The sequence below is a fragment of the Micromesistius poutassou genome, assembly GCF_964030765.1.
Source record: "Micromesistius poutassou genome assembly, chromosome: 11".
Classification (NCBI taxonomy): Eukaryota; Metazoa; Chordata; class Actinopteri; order Gadiformes; family Gadidae; genus Micromesistius; species Micromesistius poutassou.
This window is the reverse complement of record NC_140281.1, coordinates 3,457,061-3,469,252: the sequence shown is the minus strand read 5'-3', so window position 1 is coordinate 3,469,252 and position 12,192 is coordinate 3,457,061. Positions and strand designations below refer to the sequence as shown.

Sequence of the window (12,192 nt, the reverse complement as noted above, 5' to 3'; positions counted from 1 at the left end):
AGTAGTAGATGTCAGGGTTAACAGATTCCTTATCTGGAACAGTATTCAATGATCCGAATTAAAAGTCAAATCCAGGAGTTTATGTTCCTCGACGGGCGAGCCAATTAACATAAGGGAGGAGCGGTGCATCATGGTAGTTTGAGTGAAAGGTGTGCCAACCCAAACCGGATCACAAACAGGTGCATCCTGGAACTTGTAGTGAAAGGTACCAATTCAACACCAAACCGGTATAATCCAGTTTAAATTAGTTTAAATATATATTATTCGTATTAACTCTGTGGGTGTGACATTCTGAGGTTGAACCACAAGACACATCAGATCAATTCGTATTGCACAGAATCACTTTATTAAGGGCTTTTTTCTATATCTCTCACATTACGCTGGCTGCCAATCCTGCATTGGACAGAAATTACAGTACATTACATGATGCAAACCATGTATATAACAAACATCCCCACCACCACATCCATGCAGAAAAACATTCTAAATAAATCCAAATAAGCCACAAACAACTAAAACACATTTTTATATTATATATATTGACACTGATTGATATTTGCTGTTATTGTGTATATAGATATTTGTTTTTTTATAGCATTTTGGGTACTCCTGGGACTTATTCAACTTTCTGCTTTGACACCAACAGTTTATCTCCTCAGATAATGTAGCAACCAATTAAAAGGCAAATCATTATTTTGTCATTTAAGAGAGTACCGCATGCTTCATATGATCAACTCCATTGCCTTGGATAATGGTTTAAATATTGTTGCAAAATTGAATTTCCCCACTTTCATCAGATAGAGGGCGGGCATGAAGACAGACGTTAACTCTAAGGAAACCTGGGCCAGGAAGCTGATGAGACAGAAGTACTCCTCACTCAGAGAAACAAAATATCTTCTGAAGAGGACTACGATCATCATAGGAAAGTAGTTGGCGACGGTGACAAGCAGGCTCATGGAGATGATGTCGAGAGCTCTCTTCTTCAGTTGGTGTGGCTCACCTCGGGACGTCCTGGGCCTACTCAGTGTCCACAGGATGCAGCAGTCACAGTACACGATGACAACCGCAGAGGAGAGGAATGGCCACCACATACCAGGTGCATCCAGCAGGTCTGGGTTTATGATGAATGCAGCTCCGTTCACCAAGGAAGCAAGCCAGAATACAGCGGTGATTATCACCCTGCTGGAGAGTGTCTGAGAGCGGTAGCGGAGGGGATGGTGGACGGCCATGTAGCAGTCCAGGCACATACAGGCCATAAGCAGGGGACGCCCGGTGAAATTGAGACATAACGTCACAAAGCTAATATTCATAAGAATCTTGTTGTCAATAAAAAAAACGTTGAGAACATCGACCGGCAGGAAGGCCAGGAACACCAAGTCCATCAGGCTGACATTCAGGGTGAACACAGTGTTGGGGGTCCAGGGCTGACCTCCTCTGTAGTGTTTGTCGACCAGGTCCCACAGAACCCAGATGGATAATGGGAAGCCCATAAGAAACACCAGTATGCTGAAGAAGGTCCAGCACAAGACAACTTGAATCATCTCCGGACAGTCGGAAACAGAGCTGTTGTTTAAGGCTGGGAGGGTAGCGTTCAGAGCAGGAGAATCCATGTCCAGCACCACCCGAATGCCAGGAGAACGCTGCCACGTAGAGTAGCACTGATCTGCTGGACTCTCTCGCTCTCGCTCTCTCTCTCTCTCTCTCTCTCTCTCTCTCTCTCTCTCTCTCTCTCTCTCTCTCTCTCTCTCTCTCTCTCTCTCTCTCTCTCTCTCCATCCTCTGTCACAGGTGAAATGGATGTGTGCGTGCATTTGCATGCGTTTGGCAGGGATGGATTCCGACCAGGTGCATATAAACATATATATATATATATATATATATATATATATATGTGTGTGTATATATATATATACACATGTATATTTATATAATAATGGCCCACTTTTTGTCCCATTCAACCAAAAACCTGTACAAAACATATATTGCCAGAAAACCGATTAATCATATACTTATACACGAATATACACGAATACACACTTAACACAACTTTATTATTAACTATGAGGTTATGTTGTATACAAGGAACCTCCCGTCTATGTCCCACACACACAAACCTCACAAGGTCTGTGTAAAGAACACAATGACATCAATCATACAATCAGAAAATGGGTCTTCAATGAGATGACATTCATACACAACACACAAAATAGGCGTGTAAAAGACCAATGGTGAGCACAATTAACACCTCATTGACTTAATAATTTTATTTTGCACTCGCACACACGCTCGCGCACTCCGTGTGCAGGGACACAGCCACAGAAAATGCATGTCTCGTATGAGATAAAATAAAACAACCCTCAAAATAGTCTTACTACATTTACACTTACTTACATTTATGTAGAACTTCAACTTTAAATATTCTTACAATAACTTAAAGAACATCAACCGAAGAACTATGTACAGTCAACCCCAGCTATAGGTATACTATGAACCTCGATTAGTGGGTTAGCGAGGTATGTTGCGCTCAAAGCCTAGGTTAGCTGGGACACTAAAGTCGATCTCTTTTAGAGTCGCTGTATCACCACGGTGACTTATGCTGTCAACCAAACCTGGTCGGGAGCAGGTTTTCAGCTTAGTCTATCGGGTTAGATCGGCGTGCGCAGCTTCCTAGCCCCTCTTTTTACAATGTTGTCACCATTTGTGGGTTTTCCCGTGAACCTCGGAGCCCACATCGTACAAGGGTCTCTCCGGAGACAGAGGGTCTTTCGGGACAGATACGATCCCTTGGCATTGCCTGAAAATATTCTCTATGAGAGATACAGGTTCTCATCAGAGGGCATTCGCCTTGTTGGACCTCATGTAGACAATGCTTACTGTTGAGCAGTGCGTCTCCGTGAGAGAGTGGTAGAGTGGTGGTAGCCCGTTGGTCTTGGATTTCTGCGTGCGGTGTTCGTCTCCCAAGTGATGCGCATTTGTGTGAAGCTTAAAACGTCCCAAATCATATGTCATACGTATTCACTAAAGGTTATGGAATTATATAATTTTGTGCTAATTTCGAACTTGAACTCAAGGCTGTGCTAGCACCACATTTATGGGGGTAAAAGGCATGATGGACCAGCGAGATTTGAACCACGGTCACTGGAGTTCGGGTCTTATAATACTCCACTACGCCACCACCGCTACCTCACAGCGGTTGAAAACATATGCAATACATTTCTTACATAGGATGTATTTAAAGTGAATTCCCTAAATTATAGAATAAGGCAGGTTGGACGTTGCTTTTGCATTTTTAAATAATCATCACTCTATTGGGATTAATGGCGAACAATTCTGCATTTGGCATAGTTATTTTATAGACTATATGCAGAATCCTTTCACTTGTACGAATTTACACAATCTGCTATTTTTTGCCAGTCCGCCTCCCTAGCCAGTATGCGCAATAGTTGTTTTTTTTAAACATTATTTTTATTTCAGTTCAGTTTGGATATTACATCTTGAACATATGTGGGACATTTTTTTCTTTTTTTTTTACATTGAATGTGGCATAAAAGTGACATAAAATAAAAAATACAAAAGACAAAAATGAACAGTGCAAAGTATAATGAAACAGTCTAACAATGCAGAAAAACATTGTAATCAAATCTAAATAAGCCACAACATTTTTTTCTATATATATTGACACTTTATATTTGCTATTATTGTGTGTATAGATATTTTTCCATATCTATTTTTGATTCAGTTTTGGGTAGTCCTGGGACTTGTAGTGAAAGGCACTAATTCAACTTTCTGCTGTGACACCAATAGTTTATCTCCTCAGATAATGTAGCAACCAATTTAAAGGCAAATCATTATTTGTAATGTAAGAGAGTACCGCATGCTTCATACATGTGGTGATCAACTCCATTGCCTTGCATTAGATATTGTTGCAAAATGTCGGCATGACGCAACAGAGTTTCCCCACTTTCATCAGATAGAGGGCGGACATGACGATAGATGTTAACTGTAAGGGAATCGGTCCCAGGAAGATGATGAGACAGACGTACATCTCCTTACTCAATATATATCTTCCGAAGAGGACTAATATCATCGTAGGAAGGTAGTTGGCGACGGTGACAAGCAGGCTCATGGAGATGATGTCGAGAGCTCTCTTCTTCAGTTGGTGTGGCTCACCTCGGGACGTCCTGGACCTACTCAGTGTCCACAGGATGCAGCAGTCACAGTACACGATGACAACCGCAGAGGAGAGGAATGGCCACCACATACCAGGCGCACCCAGCAGGTCTGGGTTTATGATGAATGCAGCTCCGTTCACCAAGGAAGCAAGCCAGATTACAGCGGTGATTATCACCCTGCTGGAGAGTGTCTGAGAGCGGTAGCGGAGGGGATGGTGGACGGCCATGTAGCAGTCCAGGCACATACAGGCCATAAGCAGGGGACGCCCGGTGAAATTGAGACTTAACGTCACATAGCTAATATTCATAAGAATCTTGTTGTCAATAAAAGAAACGTTGAGAACATTGACCGGCAGGAAGGCCAGGAACACCAAGTCCATCAGGCTGACATTCAGGGTGAACACGGTGTTGGGGGTCCAGGGCTGACCTCCTCTGTAGTGTTTGTCGACCAGGTCCCACAGAACCCAGATGGATAATGGGAAGCCCAAAAGAACCACCAGTATGCTGAAGAAGGCCCAGGAAATAAAGCAATGTTGCATCTCCGGACAGGACACAAGGCTGTTGTTTAAGGCTGGGAGGGTAGCGTTCAGAGCCGGTGAATCCATGTCCAGCACCACCTGAATGCCAGGAGAACAGACGCTGCCAGGTAGCGAAAGTAGATCAGCAACGCAGCACTGATCTGCTGGACTGTCAACTGCTTGATTCACACACTCTCTCTTTCTCTCTCTCTCTCTCTCTCTCTCTCTCTCTCTCTCTCTCTCTCTCTCTCTCTCTCTCACACTATTCTCTTTCAGGTGAAATGGAAGAATTTGCATGCAGTCTGAGCACCTGCTCAGACTCTGACCAGGTGCATATATATATTTATATGCAAATCTGTTTTCAGATTTATTGATCTAGTCACAAATTATTGTGTATTTGCCGATACCCATTCACCCTATTTGAGGTCATTAGGTGCTCAGAAACCATCCAACAGCTGCAGACCAGAACTTGACCTCCAGTTTAACAGGACCCCAGGTAGCAATACAGGTAGGAATAAAAGACTACAGAACCAAAGGTAGACCAACAAGTATGAAGGACACCAGAACTAGTAGTAATAGAAATAGTAGTTATAGTCTATATATATATACTAGTCAAAAAATGACTTTCTACACTTGAGTAGTGTGAGTACATATGAATAGTGAATATTGTATTGAGAAAATCTGCAACATGAATTTTTGTATCTGAATTAGTCAACATTGAAATTATATTTGAAATCATGTTTTTGAAACGGTGCCTTAAAATGCCATATTTGAATTTCAAAGAGGTGAATTCAAAACAAATAATTTCAGATGATCTTCTTCAAAGTATAACATTTAAATTGACTTCAATGGTATGTACAAGCCCTATAGGGTTAGCCCACTAACCAGGACTATAGGGAAGACTACAGGCAGAACTGAAGGTAGCACTAGCTAAACCTGTTCAAACATAAAGGCCTGGTTTCCAGGGTTAAACAGACTGCTCTGTTGGAGCACGGGATGCTCAACTCTAGGAAACTAAGAATTAAACTCTCAACTCACTCATATGTTCAAAGGTTTATTTGTTATTTTGCATCCAAATATAATCAACCAACCAGCAAGAAGATATTGCTTACAGGACTGGATTTTGTAGGCGAGGCTATGCGACACTGTGGAGACGATGGTCATGATGATTGTGTATTGTTGTCATGGGCGACGGGGGATGGTTGCAATGGCCATGGTTGACGCCTGTCACGGTGGTGCCCTAGGACGTTTGCAATGACGATGCCTGCTGATGGTTGCAATGATGACAGCAACCGAGCGGGGAGCCGGTTGTCATAGCAACGTCAGTTTTCCCACGGTGCCCCAGGTCCACCTGTCTGAGCGTAGGCTGAGATGTCCTCATAGAGCGCTCCCTCACACGTCTCCACCATCAGGCCCTGGGAGAGGGAGCACAGGTTCACACACACATTCAGAGAGAAACATGCAAAGAGATATATTTGAATATGAGGGTGTTTGTGTGTGCTACAGGTGTGAGAGCAGGTTTCCTGTTTATCTAAATAATGATCACATGGTCATAAACCATTTTACTGTTTCTAATTACGAACAATATTAATACAAATAATAACAGTAATAAATGATGTCGTCACTTCAGTGAAAACAAAAGTACTATCAACACAAAAATAACAGAAACCTCGTAGGTATGGTCTTGTTGTGGATCCTCATAAATTGCTTCATCTTTTTTAACCTGAGAGAATAGAAGGAAACCAGCATTTCAATTATATATCTAAAAACTAACTTTATATAAATAATGATTATCAACTAACTATATATAGCATATTCATATTTTCGCGGCTCACCAGAATGTATTTCTGCACCAGCGGCGCAGCGATGCAGCTCGCCAACATCAAGGCCTGCAGGATGATGAGTGCATCTTTCATTTTGCTGCTCTTCTGACGTCCTGCATGGGAAAAACCACGATATATCGCAGTACTTCCAAGACAACTAGTTTGGCGGATGCCTGAAAGTGTTCTTGCTACAGGCCTCGTCAGTTTATGCGTAGATCAATGATGTGAGTGTGACTTTGATATTTGATTTTACTAGGCCCCGTCCACATGACACTGGAGGTTTTTTTCTTATTTTTTTTCTGTTGAATTTGAAAAACATTTTGCGTCCACCGTCATTGTTTTCAGAACTACCTTCATCCACACGGACTCAACTAGTGAAAATGTTGGAGTAAGTATGTGAGGCCAGTAGAGGGTGTTGTAACTCTGCTATAATATGCCAAAAAACACAGAAGAAAACCACAAGTCTGCGTACAACGCCTTCTACTGAAGCGTGTCGTTATAATTATCCAAAAATATCGTTTTTTTGCCCCCCAAACTTCAGTTGTCATGTGGACGCAAGGCAAAACTACGGTGGTACTGAGGTGCAAAACCGCAGCAAAACCTCGGTTTCTACAACATCAACCTGTGACCTGGTGTCGGAGGAGCCCAGTAAAACCACCTAGGTTGAGTTAAGCAGAAACCTAGGTGGCTTTCCTGGGCTCCTCCCAGCCAGGGCCAGGTGAGGCTGCTTAATCCAGCAGCCATTAACCACACACATTACATAAACGTTGTCAAACCAACAACCAAATTTTCGGGATAACATTCATTAGCTAGACTTGTATACCTCCTGTAAGTAGGCCTAACCTGCTTCCTCTCTTGAGCAAGATGCCCTCATCCTTTCCTGCTCCTAAATGAGTCTCTGTGCTGTCCAACCTTCTAGACACTAACACTGGATAAAAGCGTAGTGCCCAGAGAGACTCACGCATGACCTGCAGGCCGGTTCCGGGTCCCCTGGTGCCGTTGACCTTGCAGTAGTAGACACCGCTGTCCGAGGGGCTCACGTCCTTGAGTAAAAGGAAGGCACTGTGCATTGGTTTCTTCCCCTTTATGACCACATTGGTGTTTGGCCTCATCTGCTTCTTGGCCTCCTGGTCCGAATCCTTGGCCCAGAACCAGTCCACCTGCAAGGGCGGCTTCAGTGGAGACTCACAGTAGATGACCACACTGCTCCTCGCATACACGCCATAGAACCTAGGGATCTGGGTAATACGAGGGGCCTGGGGGAGGGGGGCTGGGGGAGGATAAGAGGAAACAACTTTAACTTTTTCAGCCCAGAAGGGAAATCGCTTGTTAGTTTGTTGAAGCGTGGAGAGAGGCAGTTCCTCTTGAAAGTTTTTGGAGAGTTTCAGTTTCAAGACAACATGTAAAACAAAATAAAGTTAAAACATTATTTTCACCTCAGTAATAGCCCTACTACATGAAGAGGTCAAAAACAAAAATTATCCTAATTTCTAATTTCTCTAAAATAGAATGACCAGTTTGACCACATTGAGTAGCTTTGAAAGAAATGACTACCATAGTGAAAACTACCATTATGTGCTTAACATTTATATTTTATATTTATAATATAGTTGTAGTTAGGAATATTTACCTGATAGGTTGACCAAAGCCAGTCCACAAAGTCCAACCAAAAGCCAGCGCATGTCGGATGTCCGGAGTATTCTGTAGAGATCTTCTTTAGTTCAGGTGTCAGGGAGGCTTGTGAGGGGGTGGTGATGATTGTTTCTCATCGGTAGGCAAATCAAGAGTGAGTCGAGAGTCGGCCTATCAACACAGACCGCTGGGCATGTGTGGACCATTTCCACCGCTAGGGGGGGACACATCCACGCAGGAGGGCGGTAGCTTGAGACACCTGCATTGTGTTAGCAGAATGCTAAGATGCTAATGTTGTTTAATTCTCTTATTTTGTCTCACTTCCGTCAATAAGAGCCCTTTGTAATTAATCTATTGAGTAGGACCTTTAATCGATACAGCTGTAAGTGAACCATTGCACCCAAAACAGAAGTTCAAACAACAGAAAAGTATGTGTGTCTCAAAAATCAAGCTGTTCAAGAGAAGCGGGGTTTGCTTCTACAACGTTTCAATCTTCACACTTTAAAATTTACAAAATGTACAAAATAAATCCTCCACCATGAGGTAGTTAAAATGACAAAATCCTTTAAAGTTCACAAACAACGTCAACACAGCAATGCCTGAATGGTCATAAAAGTATATAAATAGATAATTTGCTTGTGCGTTGCTTAAGTTTGATCTTCCCTTGAGCTTCCCTTGACAACGATTATGAACAGAAGTGATATGGTTTGGCCATATTACTGATTAAAGGATTTTCAAGTGGGTTTGGCTAAGTTTAACATGTTTAAATTGAACATGGGGACAATTGTAAGAATCACACTGCCAAGGACTTCATGGAGGACTACAGGCAGAACTGCAGATAGGACTAGAGGTAGGAATACTCTCTCTACATATACTTCTAACTGTTCAAACATAAAGGTCTGGTCTCCAAGGTTTAACAGACAGCTCTGTTGAAGTAAACGGACGAGGAACTCTATTTTGAAAGTGGATTTAGAGAGGTAAACACATCAACACAACCAGGAAATTACCTAAAATTTACAAAATGTACAAAATAAATCCTCCACCATGAGGTAGTTAAAATGACAAAATCCTTTAAAGTTCACAAACAACGTCAACACAGCAATGCCTGAATGGTCATAAAAGTATATAAATAGATAATTTGCTTGTGCGTTGCTTAAGTTTGATCTTCCCTTGAGCTTCCCTTGACAACGATTATGAACAGAAGTGATATGGTTTGGCCATATTACTGATTAAAGGATTTTCAAGTGGGTTTGGCTAAGTTTAACATGTTTAAATTGAACATGGGGACAATTGTAAGAATCACACTGCCAAGGACTTCATGGAGGACTACAGGCAGAACTGCAGATAGGACTAGAGGTAGGAATACTCTCTCTACATATACTTCTAACTGTTCAAACATAAAGGTCTGGTCTCCAAGGTTTAACAGACAGCTCTGTTGAAGTAAACGGACGAGGAACTCTATTTTGAAAGTGGATTTAGAGAGGTAAACACATCAACACAACCAGGAAATTACCTCTATACTCATACACCAGCTTAAAGTGTGTTTATTATTTTAAATCAAAATATGATCAAGGCAGCTATATACTGTGGAGACAATAGTCTTGATGAATGTGTATGTTGTCATGGCGACGGTGGATGGTCCTCATGGGAACGGTGGATGATTGTCATGACGAAGGGTGAATGATTGTCATGACAACATGGCTTGATGGTTGTCATGACAGCAGGTTGCCAGAGCAAAGTCAGTTTGACCAGGGTGCCAGGGCATCGCTGGCTGTAGCGTAGGCTGAGATGTCCTCATAAATCGCTCCCTCACACATCTCCACCCTCAGGCCCTGGGAGAGAGAGAGCACCACACCATTACAGACACACACAGACAGACAGACAGACAAACAGAGACAACTATTAGAGAGACCAAACCATTACAAACACACACACACACACACACACACACACACACACACACACACACACACACACAAACGGACAGACAGACAAAACTATGAGAGAGAGAGAGAGAGAGAGATTTAACAATTACATACATTGAGAGACCAAGCTATTACAGAGAGAGAGAGAGCAATCCATTACTACAGCATATGCTGCAGTCTTCAACAAAGGCTTCTCCAAACTGTTGAAGCATGGAAAGTGTTGGCCAGCTAAGTATGTGTGTGTGCCACAGGTGCAAGGGCAAGCTGTTTCCTGTTTATCCAGATAATGGTGATCACATGGCCATAAACCTTGTGCCTTTCTATGACTATGAAATATCTAAATTATAAATTATAAATTATAAAATAATAACAATAGTAATAAACAATGTCACCCCACCACTTCACTATGAACAACATTACTAACAACACAAAAATAACACAAACCTCGTAGATGTGGTCTTGTGGTGGATCCTCATAAATTGCTTCTTCTTTTTTAACCTTATATAGTAGCAAGAAAACAGCATTGAAATGAAATATGTCTATCGACATACTATATATATTAGCAAATGTTATTCAACTTACTATATATAGCATAACATGTAACAAAACCAGTGTTTTCGCGGCTCACCAGAGTGTATCTCCGCAGCAGCGGCGCAGTCACGTAGCTCGCCAACATCAAGGCCTGCAAGATGATGAGCGCGTCTTTTATTTTGCTCCTCTGCTCCATCTTGTGGACGTTGATATGTCCTGCAGGGGACAAACAGCATAATAGCAATAATTACAGGATAATTTTTTTGTTACTGAAAGTTCAGTTTTCTTGTTAAAGGCTTTGTTATACATATATATATATATATATTGTTGTTATCGTCTACGACAGTATCGAATTACAGGTGTTAAGGGATGAGGTTACTTGATAGATTTATAAATTGTATTTAGTTACCTGTATCTGTATTTACCTGCACCTTAATGACCTGTCCCTGCACTCACTGTCTTCACTGTAAGTCACTCCAGATAAAAGCGTCTGATAAATGACTGAATAGCAAACGGATCGGCCAGGCTGCTGGTACCAGAGCTCAGAAAGACTCACGCATGACCTGCAGGCCGGTCCCGGGTCCCCTGGTGCCGTTGACCTTGCAGTAGTAGACACCGCTGTCCGAGGGGCTCACGTACTTGAGCCAAAGGTAGGCGCTTTTCCGCTCCGTCTTCCCCTGTATGACCACATTGGCGTTTGGACTTATCGGCCCCTCTGCCTCCTGGTCCGAATCCTTGGCCCAGAACCAGTCCACTTGCAGGGGCGGCTTCAGCGGACACACACAGTGAATGACCACACTGCGGTTCGCCTTCACGCCATAGAACCTAGGCTTCTGGGTAATATGAGGGGCCTGGGGGAGGGGGGCTGGGGGAGAATAAGAGTAGACAACTTCATTCAACCCAGAAGTGAAATCACGGTTCATGATCAAGCGTGGAGAGAGGCAGTTCCTCTTCATAGTGTTTGGAGTGTTTCAGTCTCAAAACAACATGTAAAACAAAATAAACTTAAATATTATCTTCACCTCAGTTATTGCCCTACTGGGTCAGAAACAAAGATGATTCTCCTAATTTACAATTTCTCTGAAATAACAATAGAGAATTACCAGTTGGACCACATTGAGTAGACTTAAAAGAAACTACCATAATGTCCTTAATATTTATATTATATATTTATAATATGGTTGTAGTTAGGTATATTTACCTGATAGATTGACCAAAGCCAGTCCACAAAGTCCAACAGCCAAGACATCAAAGAGCCAGCGCATGTCAGATATCAGGAGGATTCTCTAGTGATGTTTAGATCAAGAAGTGTCTGTGAGGCTGGTGACTGGGTGAGATCATGACACCGGTAGGCAAATCGAGGTATCACCACAGACCGCTGCACACAGCTGGGCGGTAGCTTGAGACACCTGCATAGTTGTGTTAGCAGAATGCTAAGATGCTAAAGTTATATTATCTAATGCTGCTTCAGTAACAGATTTTAGTATTTAATAATAAATAATATAACCTATTATCAATACAGAAATATATTTTATATATATATATATATATATTTGGACTCAAACATCGAGCTATATAGGGAATGTGAAGTT

At 42.1% G+C, this 12,192-nt stretch overlaps 1 protein-coding gene across 1 annotated transcript; it reads right to left on the bottom strand.

Annotated features, from left to right (window-relative positions):
- Positions 1–5,730: 5,730 nt before the first annotated feature.
- cd79b (CD79b molecule, immunoglobulin-associated beta) lies at positions 5,731–11,931 on the bottom strand. Its single transcript, XM_084475726.1, has 10 exons — positions 11,802–11,931; positions 11,157–11,465; positions 10,698–10,816; positions 10,514–10,567; positions 9,889–9,976; positions 8,143–8,226; positions 7,474–7,782; positions 6,525–6,625; positions 6,359–6,412; positions 5,731–6,104 (listed from the first exon to the last, which is right to left on the bottom strand). Exons 1-10 carry the CDS (start codon positions 11,863–11,865, stop codon positions 6,012–6,014), a joined length of 1,275 nt encoding a protein of 424 aa, XP_084331852.1. The 5' UTR covers positions 11,866–11,931; the 3' UTR covers positions 5,731–6,011.
- Positions 11,932–12,192: the final 261 nt, after the last annotated feature.

Excerpts from the sequence above, each read along its gene's own strand:
- cd79b (XM_084475726.1), bottom strand. The coding sequence starts at position 11,865 with ATGCGCTGGCTCTTTGATGTCTTGGCTGTTGGACTTTGTGGACTGGCT. Across the intron at positions 10,568-10,697 it reads TGCTGCGGAGATACACTCTG|GTTAAAAAAGAAGAAGCAAT; the intron begins GTGAGCCGCGAA and ends CTACTATATAAG. Across the intron at positions 7,783-8,142 it reads GGCTTTGGTCAACCTATCAG|CCCCCCTCCCCCAGGCCCCT; the intron begins GTAAATATTCCT and ends ATCCTCCCCCAG.